The 21,063-nt window shown below is 47.8% G+C and overlaps 3 protein-coding genes across 6 annotated transcripts; 1 reads left to right on the forward strand and 2 right to left on the reverse strand.

Annotated features, from left to right (window-relative positions):
• Window positions 1–1,675: 1,675 nt before the first annotated feature.
• Window positions 1,676–8,885, reverse strand: LOC122393244 (differentially expressed in FDCP 6-like). Of its 3 annotated transcripts, none has more exons than XM_043389103.1 (2): window positions 8,864–8,885; window positions 1,676–5,473 (listed from the first exon to the last, which is right to left on the reverse strand). In XM_043389103.1, exon 2 carries the CDS (start codon window positions 5,118–5,120, stop codon window positions 3,300–3,302), a length of 1,821 nt encoding a protein of 606 aa, XP_043245038.1. In that variant the 5' UTR covers window positions 5,121–5,473; window positions 8,864–8,885; the 3' UTR covers window positions 1,676–3,299. The 3 variants fall into 3 exon arrangements, with proteins under 3 accessions (XP_043245038.1, XP_043245037.1, XP_043245035.1); XM_043389102.1 differs by having other exon boundaries at window positions 8,816–8,869; XM_043389100.1 differs by lacking the exon at window positions 8,864–8,885 and adding an exon at window positions 6,015–6,386.
• Window positions 8,886–9,217: 332 nt separating this feature from the next.
• Window positions 9,218–16,401, forward strand: LOC122393246 (27 kDa hemolymph glycoprotein-like). Of its 2 annotated transcripts, XM_043389106.1 has the most exons (4): window positions 9,218–9,337; window positions 10,884–10,976; window positions 12,265–14,261; window positions 16,246–16,401. In XM_043389106.1, the coding sequence occupies exon 3, from the start codon at window positions 12,276–12,278 to the stop codon at window positions 13,131–13,133; it is 858 nt and encodes a 285-aa protein (XP_043245041.1). In that variant the 5' UTR covers window positions 9,218–9,337; window positions 10,884–10,976; window positions 12,265–12,275; the 3' UTR covers window positions 13,134–14,261; window positions 16,246–16,401. The 2 variants fall into 2 exon arrangements, with proteins under 2 accessions (XP_043245041.1, XP_043245040.1); XM_043389105.1 differs by lacking the exons at window positions 9,218–9,337; window positions 10,884–10,976 and adding an exon at window positions 10,480–10,756.
• Window positions 16,402–18,438: 2,037 nt separating this feature from the next.
• On the reverse strand, window positions 18,439–20,524 carry LOC122393245 (dehydrogenase/reductase SDR family member 12-like). Its single transcript, XM_043389104.1, has one exon. It carries the CDS (start codon window positions 20,240–20,242, stop codon window positions 19,280–19,282), a length of 963 nt encoding a protein of 320 aa, XP_043245039.1. The 5' UTR covers window positions 20,243–20,524; the 3' UTR covers window positions 18,439–19,279.
• Window positions 20,525–21,063: the final 539 nt, after the last annotated feature.

Consider the following 21,063-nt stretch of genomic DNA (forward strand, 5'->3'; position numbering starts at 1 on the left):
TTAGTCGAATTGAGGCCCAGGCGTTTCCCAGATCAGCTTTTGCATGTCCTGAAGAAAAACAGGTTCTCACAGCACCAGTATTGCGTTTTGTTGGCCATGAAAGTAAGGATTTTACCAATCACGAAGAGCAGTTTCTTTGCGTCGGGCACACAAGTGCGCTCAATCATTTTGCCCCTTTCGTTGCACGGTGGATTAGACAGAGACACTCGTCTTGGAGGATGTTCCACCGGTTGTATACTTTATTTTTAGTGACCTTTTTTAGCGCTACACGCAATTCTGACACCACCCGGGGGCTCGTGACCCACTGATGTGTTCCTTTGCCGGATGTTTGAAGGTTGGGACGAACGGGACATAGGACGCAACAGCAGCCCTCAGAGCAGTTGTTCTGCAGGTTTGACGGATGAAGCAGTTTCACAGATGTCTCACCCAACCACAAATCCAGCTGCCTGTCCTCCCCTGTCCATCTTTGATTGTCTTTGAAAAGCTTCAATTAACAATTCTGCTGTTAATTTGTGAATTTTGGTCATCCCGAGGGTTTGTACGACTTAATTTTCGAATTTTTGCGTATTAATGTGCGAATCGTGATATCCTAGATCGGGTACCCGGCCAGAGTTAGCTATTTTGCCAGTTTTCGGGTCGCCTGGCGTCGTTTTGTCGCCGACATGGTGACCACCCATCCGGCGACAGAATTCGCCGAGGGGTTGCTGCCGCGGACGGCTTTGCTTTTTAAGTCCTCTCAAGTGTTATTGTGTTTAAAAAAACGTATAATTGTGCAATGCTGGTGCTGAGACCGCTACGAATCCCTTCTCCGCCAGTCCAGCGAAAATAATCAGAAACGCTTTCCCTGGCAGCTCCAAATTGAGCTCTTTGCCCATTTCGGTCTTGTGTAGCGTATGGTGTCTGCACCATTTTAAGTCGAGAGGTTGTTTAAGACCTTCCAGGTCATTGTTCAAAGTTAGGTCACTTTTGGTAGATGAGGCGACAACAAACACGACCAATTATGTTCCATGACAGCCCGTACTCATAAAAATGCTCCACTGACGGTCAAAATTGTAAGAAAATACATGTTCGCGTAATTACTTTCCACCCTGTATGCAACCCGTAGCAAGCTCGCCGCGATAAGGTGATCTGAATCTGACTTCTGCGCAGTAGCGGCGGAACACTCTCAATTAAGGGGGGGGGGGGGCACTGCCGACTGTTGGTCCCATTCTTTCCATGCGACGCCCATAGGGCTAATGTTAAAATGCTAAAATCAAAAGGGGGCACGGTCAACGGTGCCCCGGTGCTCTCCCCGTTCCGCCGCCTATGGTTCTGCGCAAAAAAAAAAAAAAAAATACCGGCTTGCCACCCGCATTGGGCGTCGCGTAGACCATTCTTGTGATTCAGAGCTTACGGGCATTGGCGTATGATGCGTCTAATGACATAAAGCTGCGGTATTTTGGTACATTCACCCACCTAACAATATCCGAGGAAAAACGCAGCCTACTCTGTACAGAGTAGGTTCACGTGAACCTAGTTACACGGCGACAATCACTTCAGCGTCGCCGTCGATAAAAAAGATGCTGGCTCAGGAATTAGGGCTGCAGACCGTCCATCAAACACCACTATGTTGAAGCTAACAACCATCTCGTCGTAGATCAGCGTTCATACAATACCAAACAAAATATTCAAAAAGTAAAAAGCTGGTCATTTATTTCGCATGCTGCGAAGGCATATGTACTAGGGTGTATTAGTAGCGGCTGGAAGACATCGAACGACGAGAAACACCGCACGGGTGTACTGTGTAGTGTGTACGTACCAGACCTAAATCACTGGTCAATGTTTGAGTACCGGCTAGGTGCCAACATAAGGCACCATCGTGGGCCGCAAACATCAGTCACCTTAAAAGGGATACAAAAACACCGCCTCGACGTCGTAAGGGAAGCGCTGAAGTCACCACAAGATCGAACATCGCACACAGTAAGGCGTCTGGTCACACAGTCATCACAACCGGGTCTCGTCTCCGGAGCTGGGTCGGCCCCGGCCGTCTCTCCAGCGATATAGAGCGCCCTCTCGCGGTCGAGCCTCGGCCCGAGGGTTGTCGCGTGTTGGAGCGGTCGGGCACCTGTAACGCACCGTAGCAGGCTGGACCCGGCCAAATATAGCGCACCAGGCTGCCGCTGGACGGCACGATACGGCCCAGCTATCGGCCGAACCGTCACCGATGTCAAAGAAGCTTTACCGCACTGCTAGCAGTGCTACCGATACTGGCAAGACGCGACATTAGTGACAAGTGCTGTTAAGACCCTCCCTAGTCCCCATAGCCATACCTCAACCAACGGAAACACTATGGCTTGGTCACACAAGCGGAAAAGATCAATCGTACTTCGCCGACGGCGTTCCACACACTCAAGGCACTTGACATGAAAGTCATTCAGAAATCGAAGGGTGAGACGTAAATCATCATGTTGCTAAGATAATGGCAGACCTAATACATTCTCAGCCTCAATAATATTGCCATTCCTGGACTCCCCTGCTCTCTGCAGGCCAACCGATATAAGAAAACAAAGATAGCCAGTTGCGTTCATCGACATCACAAGCAAAACATCTTGCACGGCCTCGGCTAGCGGCAATCTGGGTGAAGCTGCCTATATAGTGGAACGCGAGGATTGAAAACGGACGGAAAGTTGATTTATCACAACATATTTGGGAATTGGAAGCCGTAACGCGGTGATATCAACTAGGAGGTACAAGAATGGACCCCGACACACGATGAACGTACACACCTTGCATGACAACACAAGCATTGCTGACTTGTGAACAAGGGTCTACAACAACTTCGCAGAAAAACACATATTGCAAACATCATGTGCAAACACGTTCAGGGCACTTGGAACCAAAAATGTGAGCAGCATTTAATAGAAGCACTTATTTGAGGCACATTAGTACAGTTATATTAAAACATCTGAGATGATGAAGCACGTTTGACATTGGAACAATGCATTCCATTTGGTCCCTATGCTTACCGAGTAGCGACGATTATCCTTCTAACCATAGCATTTATAGCTAAAACACTCATCACAAGAATGGCACCGAATGCTATATACTCATATCGATCTTTCTAACTATAATATAATCTGTAAATATATCAAAATCTATCAACTTCAAACAGATACAACCATGTTGAACTGACCAAATATCTCGATGAGGCAGACTCCGGCTGAAAGAGAGGCGACCTTTGACGTCCACCGGCACGCTGCAGGGCCGCTGGGACGGCGGACTGTCCCGGCTCTGCCGACGGTCTCCTGGCATCGGCTACCTCATCCGGCCGGGTGTTCCGCCGCTGGCGTCGGCGGCGGCGGCGGTGGCACCTCCGGAGGCTCAGAGAGGTCCACCTCGTCCGTCTCGGCCTCCTCCACGCGGGCGGCCAGGCGGCGCCGAGTGGTGGGGCCGGCGCCGCCGCGGCCGCGCGTATTGTTGTTCAGCTCGGCGCGGAAACTGCTGCTGGGAGCCAGGCGGGCGAACTCGCGCGGGTCGCGGAAGCTGGCGGAGCGCAGCGGCAGCAGGCCGGTCTGACCGTGAGTGGCCAGCAGCGCCACGTCGCGCTCGCGCACACGCAGCTTCGACTCCACCTGGCCCTTGGAGCGTTCTGCGGCGATCAGCTTGGAGCGAGCAGCCTTCAGCTCCTGATCGAGCTTGACGCGGCCTTCCTCGACCTCGCGCAGGTGGCGCTGGGCCTCCTCCAGTTGGCGCTCCTTGGTCTTCTGCAGCACCTCGAAGGCCTCGCGCTTCTGGCGCTCTTCATCCAGCATCACAGTGAGCTCGGACTGCAGCCGCTCCAGCTCCTCGCGCCGCTCCCACTCCTCGCGGATGTGGCGGCTCTGGGCGCTGCGCACCAGCTCTTCGTCCCTCTTGGCCTGCTTCTCCTCCTGCAGCAGCCGTTCCAGCTCGAGTCGCGTCTCCTCCAGCTCGGCCAGCTTCCGCTCCTCCTCGGCCTTCTGCATCTCGAGCTCGGCAGCCTGCGCCTCGGCGGCTGCGCGCGCCAGCCGCTCCGCCTCCAGCTCAGCCTTGGTGCTGTCCATGATGTTGATCTGGCTGAGCCGGCGCCGGTCGTCCTCGTGCTGCTGCGCCTCGGTCTGGTGCCAGTCGGCGCGGCGCGCCGCCGCCAGGTGCCGCTGGTGGCCCTGCGGCGCCGCCGAGAACGCCACCGCCGTCTCCAGCGCCGACAGCCACTGGAACTTGGTCTTGTAGTCGGGCGCTGCCAGCTGCACGGTCCGGCCGTCGGCCGTCACCGAGAGCCGGTTCGGCCGCACGCCCGCCTGCTCGATCAGATTGGCCACCTGCGTCTGCGGCGAAAACATCAGCTCGAGGCACGGCCGTGCGTCGCCGCGCCGCCGGAAGCAGCGCAGCGCGCGCGGCGTCAGCACGCACCAGAGCGGCCGGTAGCCGCGCAGACAGGAGGCGCGCCGGTGCAGCTGGCCGCTGAGCAGCACGTCCTCCACCACCAGGTCGTACACCTCGGACACCGCCTCGCGCAGCGCCTCGATCTCCACGTCCTGCGCGTAGCGCGTCTCCAGAAAGGCCAGAAAGATGGCGAACTTGAAGTGATGGATTATCTCGGCCAGCTGCTTGAAGTCGGCAGAATCCCAGACGCGGCCAAGCGCCTGCACGAACTTACTGGCCACGTAATCGACCTCGCCGGCGTTCATGACGACCTGCTGCGCCAAATCGGGATCCGACATCAGCTCGCCGAGGCAGCAGAAGACGCGGAACAAACGGTGCACGCAGTCCTCGGGCAGCGTGGGCATGTCGCGCTTCAGCGCCGCCGATCGGAACAGCAGCCAGCAGGCATCCTCCACCGCCGCCTGGTACTGGCGCATCTGCTCCGGACTGAGGTCTTCCGGCAGTCGCGAATACACCTCGTGCGTCAGATAAAACTTGTAGTGCTCAAACGTCAGTGTGCTGGTGCTACGAAACTCAGCCAATCCGATTTCCACCTTCTGGTCAGCCAGATCCAGCAGGGTGCCAAGATTCTGTGTCAGGACCTTCAGCTTTGACTTGGCCACACTGCCATGCTGCTCTGTATCCAACACATTGAATGCATGCCAAATGCTGTTCTCTGTCATTTGTAGCAGATCCATCGTTGTGAGCGAAGCTTGTGAATTCCTCAAGGTTTGATAGTTCAATGCATTGAGTGACTTCAATCTGATGTGGGGTTCAAAACATCATTTTTTCCAGAACAGTTAGGAATGTCATCATATCACCTCTTGTTTGTAACAAACATCACCTCTTCTTTTGGGCCTTATATCACTGAAAACCAGCTTCAACAACGCATGACATTCAGTACATTTTCTTTTTCTAGAATGCTGCATTCAGAATGATGCTTAAAAATATTCATATTTCAATCGCCCATATTGATAGAAATCAGTAATAAAGGATTTTTAAACATCTTGTTTGTTTTTCAAAGTTCTGAAAAAGTGATACCCACAGAGCCCTGAAAAAGAAGAAAGATAGTAAACAACCATACACATATTCCACTTCATAATATTTATCAAAACCATCCCATGTTTTTTTCTGTCATCAAGTATTGACAAGTAAAAAGCATGTGTCATATCACAACAATCAAGGGTGTGAGATGGTTTGAATGTTGAATATTGGATCAAAAATCATGCCACCAGTAAGTAATCAAATCATCAGTGTCTGTGACTGAAGATATTGTGGTAGGAAGTGGAATAAATCTAAGACTTATCCATACAAATCTTGAGTCCATCTGCCCCACAACACAGTTTGAACTTTAAACCTTTTCTTTTATTATGGGTTCCAGACTCTAGTTATCACTACAAACCACAAATAAAGATGTTGCTCAATGCTCATATCATAAACATCACAAAAGATTTGAAAACATGTTTATGTAAAACTCACAAAGTTTGTAACATTGCACAGCTGCAAACACCAATCTTCAGTACATAAAGGCCACTCAAATTATGTCAGGGAGCCTTAGTAATCATGTCAACATGTCAGTCAAGTAACCTTACACTTTCCCATCTGCAATCATTGTGTGAGCAGTGGAGTTGTTTATCTTCATATCTTCAAAAACATTGCACATTAAACCACCCCATGGTCCAAAGCATTCCTGATGGTGCACTGTAATTACATGGTCATTGACCCATCCACATGACAGCATTCATGACAACAAAATTTATGACATGTGTGATTGCTGCTACATCCTTTTGACATTTTTTATGAAATTGATGATCAAAATGAAAGCTGAAAAATACTGATAAGTGGCATAACCAAACTGAGATAAACAGTCACAGACCCAGCCAAACATGGATTTTAGTTGCTTAATTCTTTTTCAAGGCTGCCCTGCTGAAATTCAACTCAACTGGCACTGTTATGACAGGAAATGTCAGTGTCAATCAAGAGAGACTCCAGAGTCATACAAAGTTCAGCAGAGCACCTCTGGATTAAAAGAATTGTATGAAATGAATAGAATGCGCTCAGTATCAGCACCATCATTTGCTGTGCTCAATGCAGCATTTGTTCATACATTCTGGATATGGCTATTGGCTTGGGCCTTAGCAAATGCAACACTTTATGCTTTGCTTGGATAACATTCAGATACAATACAACATTAGCACTGATGATGGATGCAATGTTGCATGTAGGTCAGTAGGTGGGGTTACTTTCTCAATACTGATATGGGCAAGGAGTTTATTGGCTGCTGATCCTCTATAAATCCAGGGGTTTGTGCACCTTGCGTTTAATAAATTTTATAAACGCGAAGAACACATAGGTAATTAAATTCAACCTGACCAATTAATAACAGCCATGATGTCAATTTCACACAAAAAACACTCTCCTAAAATGGAGTCTTATTTGAAAGGACCGAAACGCCAAAGGCCATTTGGTCTTTCATAAATTTTGATCACTGTTGTATGCACAGCAAGGTGCTAAGCTGTTCAAAAGGATTCCCAAGGGCTTTGATAAGCTCTTAAGCTTTTCCGATTTCACTCACCAACATATACTGCTCTAATTATTTCAGCTTTTAAAAGATGCACTTTGTGGATTTGAATTAGAAAAGGAATTAAAATGCAGGCCATGCTCATGCTGAGCATGAGCATTCAACTTGAGCATGCTCATGCATGCTCATGCTCAAGTTGAAAATTCCGAAGACAACAAACCCATTTTTTACTCATTCGAAATTCTGCATATGCAGCAAATAAATATGTGAATATCAATGGTCTTGCACAATGACAAAACAGCTTTCTAATTTGATATACCTTACCTTACCTTACCTTTGCGGTGATCGGGATAAAAGGCCACTAGGCCTGGGGAACCCGCTCACATCGAGCTCGTAACGGGATACAGGCTGGGCTCTTAGGGGTTTGGGACGTCAAACATCGAGTCGCGCCAGTGTTTGTCCAGTTGGGCCTTGAACTGGTTCACGGACTGGGCTGATACCACTGTGACTGTGTTTGGTAGAGAGTTCCAGTCGTTGATAACTCTAATGCTGAATGCGTTTCTGCGCACGAGTTTCGATGCCCTGGGCTTCTTGAGTTTCCACCCGTGGCCCCTGGTGCGGTCCGAGTCGCTCCGTGTCAGGAAGACTTCAGGTGATATTGCCAGACCACCGTGTAACAGTTGGTAAACCGTCACCATGTCACCTCTGCGTCTCCGGTAGTATAAGGATGGCAATCCTAGTCGACGGAGTCGTTCGGTGTACGGAAGGCATTTGATCGTGGGGACCATCCTTGTTGCACGCCGTTGCACACGTTCAAGCTTCTTCTGATCAACCTTTTGGAAGGGACCCCAGATCGTGTTTCCGTATTCCAGGAGAGGGCGAACAATCGTCTTGTATAACAGAGGCAGTGTGAACTCATTAATGTTGGCGAATGAGCGCCTCAAAACGGCCAGTATCTGGGAAGCCTTCGCGATGGCTGTGGCGGTCTGCTTGTGGAAGTTGAGCTGGGAGTCTATGACGATGCCGAGGTCCTTCTCTTCCTCTGTAGTTTGAATCGGGATACCACTCAGGGTGTACATGAAGCCTGGGTTTCGGTGGCCGAGGTGCATCGCCTTACATTTCTGGGCATTGAAGGGAAGTAGCCATTTTTCAGACCAGCGGACAAGTGCGTCGATGTCCCTTTGGAGGCTTGAGCTGGGCCCAGGCACGTGGCGGTAGAGCTTCGTGTCGTCGGCGAATAGCTTAACCGAGCCGGACACTTCTGAGGGCAAGTCGTTGACAAAGATAGTGAAGAGTACAGGTCCGAGGACCGATCCCTGTGGAATTCCGCTCGTCACCGGTGCCCAAGGGGACTTACTTCCCTGGACCACGACCCTCTGTCGGCGATCGACCAGAAAAGCCGCGATCCAGTTGAGAAGGGTTCCCCTGATGCCATAAGCATACAGCTTGCGAATCAGGCGTTTGTGTGGCACGGAATCAAAGGCCTTGGCGAAGTCCAGGTAGATGATGTCAATCGCTTCATCATTTTCTAGAGCAGAGCTCCATTCCTCAATCGCTTCCATCAGCTGGGTGGCGCAGGATCTCTTGGGGAGGAACCCGTGCTGAGCGCTGTTTAGCAGCCCGTTTGTGCTCATGTGCTGGAGGAGGGCGTCTCGGACAATCGACTCAAGAACTTTGACGGGGATGGCCGTGAGAGTAATAGGTCGGTAGCTTGAGGGGTTTTGACGATCGCCTTTCTTGAAGATCGGCGTGATCTCTCCGGTCTTCCATTCTGGGGGGAGTGTTCCAGCATCCAGAGACTTTCTGTAAAGCGTGCTCAGAGGCGTCGCGAGGGTCCTTGCTGAAGTGCGGAGGACCCTGGGTTGTATATACAAATTCAGCGTCTAGAAATAAGCCCAAGTATCCAAGCAAGTATCTCACAAAAGCTGAAGCAAACCAATACAATTTGGATAGTAAGCGAAAATAGGTTTTGAAACATCAGCGTCATAAATGTCGATAAATAGCAAAGCTACCAAATTTGATGAACATCGAATACATGACGTCAAAATCTAATAACCAACTTCCTAACCTTTTTTACTTAGTTAAAATTATTCAATGTTAGATGAGTAGGATATCGACATCAAAGTATCAATTTTGAAAAAAAATCCACTTTTGATCAACCAAAAGCGTGCAATTTAATTGACGCATTGAGTTATATGTCATCGTGACGTCAATAGAGCCCAGTACCGAGATGCGGCCGTATTTTCGGAGAAAGATAAATCCTTGAACAAAAAGTCTGATAGGAAAAGGAAGAGCAGAGAGCAGAGAGCAGAGAGCAGCTTCACAGCTTGAAGTGGGGGGATAGTTTATGTTTATCTGTTTACCGTGGGAGGATAGAGCGTGAGGAAGAGAGAGGGCGGTACACATGGAGGTCCCCGCTTCAAAAATTAGTTAATCCCTATAATATAGACATCATTCTATAGAGAAACTCATGTTTAGTAAGAATAATGTGGTTTCCAGTTATCTGATCGATAATTTTAAGACCAAAAGCTAACTAATCGTATTCTTACCACGATCTCGGTGGAGCCGCACAACGGTCTGTTGTCAACATGTAAATTGTTGTTAAATACCATTACGCAGAAATGTAGTATCTTCATAAAACCCAACACACTAGGGGAACTGTGGGAAACCGGGGTTTTGGGTGGGGGGGGGGGGGTACTATTTTTATGAAAAAGTGATAGATATACACAAATAATTTTGGAATTACATTACGGTTCTGTATTTTTAATTTTTAATAGAAGAGAATTCGGTAATTTTCTTTTTCGGTAAAGCGCCTCACGAGATGCGCCAGATCTGTCGACGAATGATAGCGACTTTTCTGAAAAAGTCTTCAGAAATGTTTCGTTCGTAAATATTTTCGTTCGTGCATTTTCTTTATTTTCGTTTTTTGGTCCGTGCATTTTTTTGTCTGTACATATTTTCATTCTTCGTCCAACATTTCTTCGCCTGTACTGTGCATGTTTTCGTCGGTGGCCAACTCGTGGCGAAGCAGTGCAGTGCCGAAGGCAATGCCTTAGGAGAGATTACAGGCAATAGTAAATCAAATATTTTTAGGTTAAATGGTTATGTATCTGGCTTCAGGCCGAAGGCCTGAAGCCTGATGCATGACCACTTAACCTGAAAATATTTGATTTACTATTGCCTGCAATCTATTCCTGCAAGTAACTATTTCCTTATCCGGTAGGCAAAAATCAGTAGGTTAGGTTAGGTTAGGTTAGGTTAGGTTAGGATTCCCGGTAGGCAAAAATCAGTAGGTTAGGTTAGGTTAGGTTAGGTTAGGTTCCTTAATGCCTGGTAGGCAAAAATCAGTAGGTTAGGTTAGGTTAGGTTAGGTTAGGTTAGGATTCCCGGTAGGCAAAAATCAGTAGGTTAGGTTAGGTTAGGTTAGGTTAGGTTTCTTTATGCCTGGTAGGCAAAATCAGTAGGTTAGGTTAGGCTTCTTTAAGCTCGGTAGGCAAAAATCAGTAGGTTAGGTTAGGTTAGGTTAGGTTAGGTTAGGTTAGGTTAGGACACCTCTTTGAATTTCATCGAGTAATAATCGCTTTTCTCAAATTTAAAGTTGTCCGCGCTTTAGACATAACAATTTGAGAACCTTGGTATTGTTTGTCATTTCTGGCTGCGATAAAAAATTGTGCACGCGAAACGCATCTGATATTTTTGCAGCCTTGATTGTTTATAAATTGTGTTCATCCGCCGTAACCAGCATGGCGTCAGCGTCGGTTGCGAGGGGTGAGGCTTGTGGTGTTTTGGGGTCAATTTTGCCAGCTTTAAATGGTAAGCTGTTGCATTTTACTGGCAGGGAATGTTAGATAGTTGGATTATAGCATGTTGTGATACTAATTGGATTCATATAATTAAAACGAAAACGCTTGGGGACCTCCGTGTTTCCGACCAGAGAGAGGAAGTCTAACAACAATCTATTAATTTCATATTCTTTAAGAGACTTGTCTGAGGGAATCAAGAAGGTGGAATATTGGCCAAGGTCCATATACTGGTGAGAATGGTGTCATGACTTGACTTTTTGATGCCTTACCTGCTATTTTCAGGACTGTTATGTTGGTACATACCTATCTTATGGAACTGTTGATTTTTGTTTTCAAGTTAAGCGTTAGCAAATTTGCCCATTGATTTTCCTTTCTGCTTTCAGTAAACCTCTCAGTAGTGGTGGAACACCTTCAATGAAGGGGGGGGGGGGGGTACTGCCAACTTTTGGTCCCATTCTTTCCATATGCAACATCCATAAGTGATAAGACTAATGTAAAAAAGACAAAATTAAGGCAATACCCCCCGTTCCGCTGCCTATGAAACTGCTGCCAGTTCAGTTCAAATGGCATGCATTCAAGCTTTGAAATTGAAATATTATTTTGTGCTACCTACTGTCTTCATACAACTTAAAATGGTTTTAATTTAATGAATAAGGTTAAAGGTGATGTCACTGACTTCCACAAGGACTGCATCTGCAATGAGTTCATGTATTTAGATGGATAAGTATTGAAATAGTCTATAAATGGACGGTTATAGCAAGACCATTGCCCTTGCCCATGAACCATGATATCTTGCCTGACATCTTTGCTGTAGGTCAAGATTGCTGAGCTGATGCCTCTTGCTCTGGTAATGATTTCTGCTAAGTGATTGCTGCTTCACTTCAGTTTGCAGTTGTAATTTGAGAAGATGCTACAATGGTGCATGAACAAATCAGAATTATGAAAAATATGTTGTATTTATAATACATCACATCCAGTACCTGTTTTCAGAACCCTGCCTGGTGTCCTTAGCATTGAGATGAGCCCTCTTTCTGAGATGGCCAGTTTTCATCTGGCTATATTCCTTAACCCATAGGTGTGACATGGTTAATGGCAATATTATGCAATACTTACAAGTTCTCTAAAGTCCTTTTTACCATATCAATTTGATTACCTTTTCTACTAATAAGTCACAAAAACAGATAGTATCACATTAATCAAATATATCTTATCTAAAACTAGGCATTAAAAAGTTCCAATGAATATTGGCACAAGACTTGATTATCTGAACTCAGTACCTACATCCCAACTCTGCATAGCTTTAGTCTGCACTGATTGTGACCCATGTCATTGCAGTTTAATTCACTATTATTTTATTTTTATTTTTTATCCTCTTTTGCATTTTTCATGTATGACACACTGAAAGTTTGAACTTATGTTGCCAGCCCTTTGTAAATTAAAGTAACTAAACCATTAGAGCAATTAATATTAGTTTCTCCTGTCAGAATCATCGAGTATTTATCTTTGTTTGTTCAACAGGTGATTCTACTATGAGTTCATCAAAGCTGTTCATTCTGGTGGGGGCAGCGGCACTGCTGGTTGGGGAGGTTGCAACCGACATTGGTGGGCCACCTCCATTCCCCGGAGGCGTCACTCCCAAAGTGCCGGAGAATGTCGAGAGCGGTATAAACCGGGTCCGCAACAGCTTCTTCGCTCAGTGCCGAGAGCAGGGTGTGCGAGACCCGGAGGCCCTGGTGGAAGACGTCGGGAACAGCGCCCAACGGTGCATCGAGGACAATCTGAACATGACGGAAATCCAAGAGGATATCGCGCAGCACATGAAGAACGGCGACTTGGACAAGCTGTTCTCGGGACGCTGTCGCACCCTGCCACCGATCATCTACAGCTGCGCCGAGATTCAGCTGGCAAAGCTCAGCACCTGTCTCAACGAAACTGAGCGCGCCAAAGACTATCCTGGCCACATGATGAACGGTTTGCGCGCCGCCATCGACTTCCTCTGCTTCCAGGACGGTGAGCGTATCGCCATCTTCCTGGGGGACAAGGGCCAGGAGTGTGTGTCGGCCAACGCCACACGTGACAGCGTGCAGGGCTGTCTCAAATCGCACAATCTGACCGAGCACGTGTCTGAGCAGTTCGGCAGCCTGACATACGGCTTCACCCCTGACAACTGCGACAGGCTGTTCGTCGCTCACGACTGCGTGGTGGACGGTCTGCGACTCTGCGAGGACAGCACGCCCTCCAACGTCGTGGACAGCCTGCTGCTGGCCTTCGAGAAGCCGCTGCCGTGCAAGCGGGCGACGGCGGGCGTCGGTCAGCCGCCGCTGGCCGACTGGGCCGTGCTACTGCTCAGCTGGGCCGTGGCGCTTCTGCTCGGCAGACTCCGGTAGTGGAGCCGACCCCCGCCGTTCACTCACGGCCGGGCGACCGGTGCGCTGGCTCCAGGGGCCCCAGCTGGCGGTATCCACCGGATCCGTGTTCGGCTTTGAGCTTAGATCACTGTGCTGCTTGGCAATGAGGTTTACTGCCAGTCGGGCTTCAGATGAACTACCAGTCTCATACCAGAGGAATGTCATTCGCTGGGGCTGAATGGCCGAAGTTCATCACGAATTTGAATATATCTCACCCAACCCGGTACACAACGGTCAACAAAGAACTTTCGCCGGCCCTGACAAGCGTCCTTCGCTGGCAAACAAGCCCTGACGTCACGCTGACTCAGTAGGCGGCATCAGTAACGCGTCGGCATTCGGTGATGAGTCACGCCTAGCTTTGCGCCACCTGCAACTAGACATTCCTCAGACAGATCGCGGTGCCAGATGGCTTGTGCGTTATCGTGAGTACTTGGCAAGACTCGATGCAGGGGAAATATGTCACATACCCTGTTTTGTTACGAAGTGCTTATCCTTGCTGTTTCTGATGTCCACCATTGCTAGAGCTGATCTGAAGAATACAGCTTAAAATGTGTCGGTGCATCCCCCTTCGCTGTAATGCACCTAATGTACTTAGATTCTTTTTTCCCGTGCGATCCTGTACTTACCTGGCGATAATGCTACGTGCGATCATGATATTCTTATGCCTCCTTTTATTCGACTGCGCATCATGGATGGGGTGTACTGACCACATAGTTATTAGTGTTGGTTCAGTGACCTGCCTTTGTCGAGCGCCACTAACGTGAGTCTCCCGTTTCCTTCCACCCACCCAGCCCGCGGGTCTCGCTCTGCGCCCACCAAAGTAGTACGTGCAGTGTAGGCGTTTGTGCTGGATTTGTACAGCTCTGTGATATCCCGGTGATTGACCGTGGCGAGTGTGCGGTGGAGCGTGTCTGTAAATTGTGAAACGATCTGTGGGAAAACCGGCACCAATGAGTGCGCCTCGAAGGATAGGTATAGTTTGAATACTCGGGTGGTCGGCAGTTTTCAGTTATTTTCGCCATGCGTCGGCGAGTTGTGCTATCAAACTTTAATTATTATTTTGAAGCCACCATTACCGATGTCTGTCTATACATTAAGATATGTGGAGCTGCTTCTATGCAGGGGCGTAGGCAGGGGGGGGGCCACTGGGCCATGGCCCCCCCCTTGGGCGCCGAAGGCGCCCTTTGCGATTGGAGGGCGCCGAAGGCGCCCTCCAATCGCAAATGCAATTGTGATATAATCGAATCGAAAAACAATCGCGACTGGAGGGCGCCCTCCAATCGCGAATGTGTTTACAGGGAAAATACGGATGGAGGGCGCCCTCGGAGGACGCCCATTCCAAATACGCCCTCCAAATACGGTTGGAGGGCTCCCTCGGGCGCCCTCCAACCACATTTGTAGGCTGTAGCTCTCTAAGCGTAACGGTGGTCGCCTATGTAATCCGCTGTCCTGTAAATAAGCGCCCTCTCACCCGAAGGCGCCCTCCTGTAGGTCGCCACCCTGCTACACATTGCCGCCCTTCTGCTGATCGGCGTCCTCATAATTATTGGCGCTCTCCTACCTATTGAGCCCTCATGTGAAATTTTGAAGGCCGCCTTTCTCCCTTTTGGCACCCTCTTGTTCAGTGCCGCCCTCCTACCTATTGGTTCCCTAGTCCTTCCTGTTGAATGTTAATCGGGGCCCTTCTCCCATTGGCGCCCTCGTGTAGATCGCCGCCCTCCTAACCACTGGCACCCTCCTGTTGATCACCGCCCTCCTATCCACTGGCACCTTCCTGTTGACCAGCGCCCTCCGCACAGACGCCCTCCTGTTCGTGTCATCCTCTTGAGCAAAGGCGCCCTCCTCACCATTGCCACCCCCATTTTAATCGTCACCCTTCCGCTCATTGGCGACTTCCAGTTGATGACCGCCCTCCCACCTATTGGCGACCTCTTGTTGATCGCCACCCTCCTATTGGTGCTCTCCTGTTCCTCGCCACCCTCTTACCTGGTGGCGCCCTCCTGTTGATTGTTGATCGGCGCCCTCCTACCTATTGGTGCCCTCCTGTTGATCGCTGCCCTTCTATCCATTGGCGCCCTCCTGCTGCTCGCCAACTTCCTACCTATCGGTGCCCTACTGTCGAAACTCGGGATGTTGATCGGGGCTCTTCTACCTATTAGTGCCCTCCTGTGGATCGCAGCCCTTCTACCTATTGGCAACATCCGTTGATCGCTGCCCTCCTATCATTTATTTACTCCTTTGGCATGTTTTTCAACTTAGTCGTTCTATTGCACATAGTTGATGTCTTGCCTGTGAAAACTGCCACAAATGAACGTGCATTCAGCACAATGAATGAAGTATCTATACCTACCAAAACTATCTACGCTCTACGATGCATAAAACACGTCTTTGGTCTTAACGGATTGATCCTACTTTACGTGCATCATGGCATCTATATGGATTACGATTAAGTATTGTCAACAGGTTCGGGCGCAACAGCAGGCATCTTAAGTTTCGGTGATTGAAACTGGTTATGTGGGTACACTGTATGCATCTGTGAGAAGGCTATGAAGGCTGGTCTGAGGTAATTTGGATGATGTTTACGCATCTCGCGCTCCGGTATCAATCCGATACAGTGATCTGGTGCGTAGATATGCCACCGCCAATAAACTTTTATACATCGACACCCATGAGCCAAGCTTTCTGTACAGTTTGTGTGGCAGCGGCCCGACCAAACCTTAGGTATTTTTTACACCTTCAAATTTGGTAAAAGAGCGAGAGGAGCTTTGAACAGTGATCGTATAAAAGGCGTGCCTAAAAAGCGGAGGAAAAGGTTGTTTTCAAAAATTTCGCGCGCCTTCGGCGCAGCATTTCAAGAACACTTGACCTTTTGTGACCTGGAGTATAAAGAATACACACGATGCAAAATCAATGCAGCACGACCTATACGAGGTTACGCAAAAAAAAAACTGGTGGCATGGTAAAAAACGCCTCCCAACCCCCCAACCCCCACTGAGCGATTTTTTATCTCGCGACCGTATGGCGCCCTCCTTGGGTGAGGTGGCGCCCTCCAAACCCTTGGCCCCCCCCTTCGCGATTTTCTAAATACGCCGCTGCTTCTATGCACGGTGTTAGACAAGAACTTAGAGCAATTATTTATTCGTGTTTATTTGTCTATACTATACAACATTCTAGTCGCCACTGTTCTTGCATATTGCTAGGTCTATATTCGCGATTATATACCGTTAGCAATACACAGTCGCCATGATATGTTTGCTGTCTACTGATGCTCATTTGGATGGCGGTTTGTGATTGTTTGCTGCAATGCGATGCTAATTATCCTTACGTAACTCTGCGATGCGGTCTTTCAAAATTCAATGTCAGCAATGATAAACTCGCTACTAGGATAAGCATTACATACATCATTCAGTCGTTCGACGTCATTTTAATCCCTCAATTTTGCTGTGTATCACACATTATGCTAGCTACCATCGTTCTGGCTCCCATTTCACAGACACGCTGCTAGCGTCTCTTACGCTATCGGGCTTTTCCTTTCCGTGGACAAAAAAAGTCCGGACGAAATGTGTTGATGTTTCCGTAAAAAACGAGAGCGAGCACAATTGCGCTAACAGGGCTCCGATTGACCTTTGCTGTCGCTATGTACTGTCAAACACATTCATGAATGTCTACGTTCTGAATTTATATCAATTCCTTGTCGAGAGCGATTCGCAGATAGACTCGTTTTTGGAGTCCGTTTATCGAGAGTCCACGTCGTTTTGTATCGCCGTGTCCAAATCCGGCAGCTTACGCAGTACTTCATATCTATGGAACCAGGGCTCGCTTGTCCAGGGACCAATCCACCAGGCAGCGAGCGCGTCTGGGAGGTGTAGTGTAGAAGGCAGCAGGCACGTGCGTACCCTGGGCTCCACGGCAGGCCTAGGGGGGGGGGGGGAGCAGTGCAGCTGCACCCGTGGCGGCCATCTGAAAGGATGTGCCGCTCGTAAATGTGGCGGCCCGCGTCCGGTCACGTCTCTCGTGACGTCTTGCACAGCACGAGCTTGCGTTCTCGGAATGTCTATGATACGAAATGCGTTCCACAGTCCACACTCGACCAACGCTGAGTCACACAGTCTGACAGTCATGTGTCTGAATTGAAGGCATTTCCTTGAATTTAAGTGGAAATGGGCATTGCCCTGGGATACATAAACAAGCAAATACACTTCACGAACGAATTTTTATATTCTCCCAGCATTGTACCTTGCATTGTACTCCCTCCCTTTGTAATACGCATTTTATCGGCTTATGTCCCCTCCCCCCCCCATTGTTCATTGTTTATCCAACGCCTGTCAAGTGCCAGCGCTACCCTAGGGCAGATCCAAGGGCAGATCAGCGCTGGTCGCTGCTTCATGTCACCCAATCGCATCAAAACGGTTTCTCAGTGGCGGAGGCAGCGGGAGGGTACTTGGCACATGATTTGCACATAGAATGGCTCAAGAATGGCTCATGTAATTTGCCCTAATGGGCCTTGCCCAAGGCCATATATAGTAGGTAGCGACACTGAGCGATTTGTTTACAGCCAGTTTCGATCCCGATGACGCAAATGTCTCGTCACGAGACAAAACAATATGGCCACCTCTAATGAGAACCAAGTGCAATAAGTTCCCGGATGTAGACAGCACTGACGTCACCGGGATCGAAACCGACGACATCAGTACTGGACCTATGGCGAAGCAAAGTAGTGACATCCCCCTGGCCTTGCCAAGGCCTTGCCCTAAAGGCCCTAAAGGGCTCTCTGGGTTCATTTGAGGCGTCATTTCAGATTGTTTAACCGTATTGACAATCAATTCCAGTGCAAAATCCCAGTTTAGCAGCGTCATGAAAGATTTATCCAGAAAACACTAGCCCATGCTTTCAATGTCTTTTTCGATGATTACCTGCAGCATTTTCAATCCGCCGGTAAATAAGTACGGCCTTGGCCAGTAGGCGCCTTTTCAATGTCTTCAAATGTTTTCACTACTGACAACTCAACCGACAGAAGCAGGATGATGCCTGATAAGTGAAGAAAAGGAAATTGATAACTTGTGGCAATTTCAAGAGCAAAGGAAGCAGTGGATGTTGAAAATGAAATGGTGCAAGGTAATTCAGCAATCAATATCTAGAAGCATAGACAGCAGGATGTTGGGAAAATTATTATTCTTTGCTGTAATATCTGTCATGGTCTTAAAAACGACCAGCGAAGAACTGATTTGTCATTCCGATCTTACTGATGCTGCAAGTACCTGGAAAGTACTATTTAAAGAATCAAGAGCAGACCTGATCAGTCCCAATCAGCGATTGATCAGCATTTTATTCATGGGTTGGCTGGCTGTCATGTAAAATTACCAGCCACAAATTCAACACTGAACAGAGAAGTAAGCTTTCAGTGAGGTAAGTTATCCTTCATATGTTTTAACATGTGATTTTGGTTTGATATTTTATTGCAAATAAACATCCACATATAACGAGACATGAAGTAGTAAAATGTGCAGTAGCAATACTCCATCCAATAGGTAGAGTAGACTTCACATTTGTCCAGGCAGCACTGTGGATACACTGGTACACCCATGATAATAACAAGACACTGAATGAAGATTGACAAGCTGGAGAAGTCACCCATTTTACCATAAACAAATATTCAGAGGTAGGTAAACTAAGGAGTAAATTGCCACCCAGGGTATACTCTAAGCAGGTGCCTAAACACTCCTCTATAAGTAGAAACATTGCTGACTGAAAAAAGGATTTGCATTTAGATACAAATAACACTTAAATCAAGGATCACCACAATCATGTCATAGGCATGCCAACTACAAAAGCACACTTACAAGTTACACAATAAATCAGGTTGCTGATTAGGGCTCTTTGGACAAATTCAAGTCCCCTACAAACATTTATCAGCTCTATAAATCTGCTCAAATTGTTGACCATTGGAAATGATAATTTCACTGATTCATCAACATGAAAACAAAGCATAAATGTTAATAAAGAAGCTATTGGAGAGAATAACCGCAGGCAGTCAGAGACAGAAGACACCAAGGTGAAGTGGTATGAAACCATAACTTCAAGAGTTCCACTCTACAGGGAGGCAGTCCTGAGCATTGCTCACTACTCTACTCAGAAAATTGGGAGAAGTAGTCATCCAGGATTTTCATCAGCTTGTCATGATCCTCTTGTGAGCTGTGTGTGCAGGCCAGGGGCAGATGTTTAGACACCACTTTCCTGTCCTGGAAAAACTCACCAGTTGGCTGTTCTAGGGCAGCCTTTGACACAGCAAGCCACAGAGCAGTGTCAGCACCCTCTTCTGGTGTTCGGAACTTGCCCTGCATCTTGTTGTAGAAGTCTGGCATTGAGTTCTGCACAGCTGGAGTATCAGCCCAGCCTGGGTGCATGGAGAAGAACTTAACCTCTGGGTATTCTTTGGCATACTCTTCTGTCATGATCACATGCTGCCTTTTGTTCTGAGCATACACCATGGTTCCATCAAATGGCTTCATCTTCTCTGCCTGTAGATCATCCACATTCAGTTTCTGAGTCAGCATGCCTGCAGATGCCACCATGATTACACGAGGCTCTTTAGACTTCTTCAAGAGAGGCAGCAAGCTCTTTGTCAGCATATGCACTCCAAGAGTGTTTGTTGCAAAGTTCTTCTCCAAACCATCTTCAGTGACTTGCCGATCATTCACCATGCATCCTGCATTGTTGATCAGAACATTCAGTGACTCATGTTCCTCAATGAACTTCTTTGCAAACTTTGCTATGCTCGTTGGTTCCGACATGTCCAGGAGATGGACATGAACATTTGGATTCCCAGTTGTATTTTTGATCTCCTGCATGGCATCATCAGCATATTTTGGGTTTCTGCAAACCATGTGGATTGTTCCTCCAAGTTTGGCAATGGAGATTGCCAGAGATTTGCCAATGCCGCTGTTAGCTCCAGTGATCATGAAGGACTTGCCATTGCAATCAACATCCAGATCTTTCTCACAAAACTGCTTACTGGCACTGGCATAACCTGATTTTGTATAGTCTTTCAGGCCTTTCAGGATGAAAACAGAATTTCTGTACCATGACATTTTCTCTTAAAAATGCAAACCACTGAAGAGTTCACCTCCTAATCCAATGCTTCCTGTTGTAGCACCAGTAAAGTTGAACCAGCAGTGTGCTAAAATCACAGTTCCCCAGCTGCAAGCACAGGAAAAAGTCAGCCCAAGCCCTGACTGGCTAGCTCTGGAACAGACACACCCAACACGCCCAACCGCCAGTTCAAGTTTCCTTCTTACCACACGACGCAGGACAGATTATCTTTTTATGGCGTGACTTGCAAACGTTACATAACACGAACATAGAGGCTTGACGGACCACGGGCTACACGGTTTGAGACGCAGGTTTCAACCAATGCATCATGCATGAAAAGCATTTGAATCGATACACATCCTGTCTATGCTGAGATGGAATCATTGAAATGGAGGATATGCCCTAAATAACCTTACAAACCTGCTTTCGTTTGGCTTTCGTCTTCACATTGACATTACACAATACGCAACGTCACAATCGCGCAATGATTGCATAACGATAACAGACCGAACAGACCTTGAACAGACAACAGACGACGACAGCGACATCAGGAGAAAATTCACGGGGAAATTTAACATTTGTCTCCAGAAATCTCTAGGCAGACAGCTGGATATTTTATTCCCGGAACGAAATTACAAACGTAAGGGAGCGTTGCTTGAAAGGCTCGGGTGCCCCCCCCCCCCCAACAGTTCGTATTAAATGATAAATCAAGTCAAATACATGATATATAAACAATAATTACATACCGGGTGTCCCAAAAGTAAGGTCATGATTTAAAACTTAAATATCTCGAGAAGTAAGAGTCCGAATCACTTCCAAT

The sequence above is a fragment of the Amphibalanus amphitrite genome, unplaced genomic scaffold, assembly GCF_019059575.1.
Source record: "Amphibalanus amphitrite isolate SeventyFive unplaced genomic scaffold, NRLGWU_Aamphi_draft 000525F_arrow, whole genome shotgun sequence".
NCBI classification, from domain to species: Eukaryota; Metazoa; Arthropoda; class Thecostraca; order Balanomorpha; family Balanidae; genus Amphibalanus; species Amphibalanus amphitrite.

Coding starts and splice junctions, on each gene's coding strand:
- LOC122393246 (XM_043389105.1), top strand. CDS start 10,687: ATGGCGTCAGCGTCGGTTGCGAGGGGTGAGGCTTGTGGTGTTTTGGGG. Junction 10,757..12,264: donor AATTTTGCCAGCTTTAAATG/GTAAGCTGTTGC, acceptor TTTGTTCAACAG/GTGATTCTACTATGAGTTCA.
- LOC122393245 (XM_043389104.1), bottom strand. CDS start 20,242: ATGTCATGGTACAGAAATTCTGTTTTCATCCTGAAAGGCCTGAAAGAC.
- LOC122393244 (XM_043389103.1), bottom strand. CDS start 5,120: ATGGATCTGCTACAAATGACAGAGAACAGCATTTGGCATGCATTCAAT.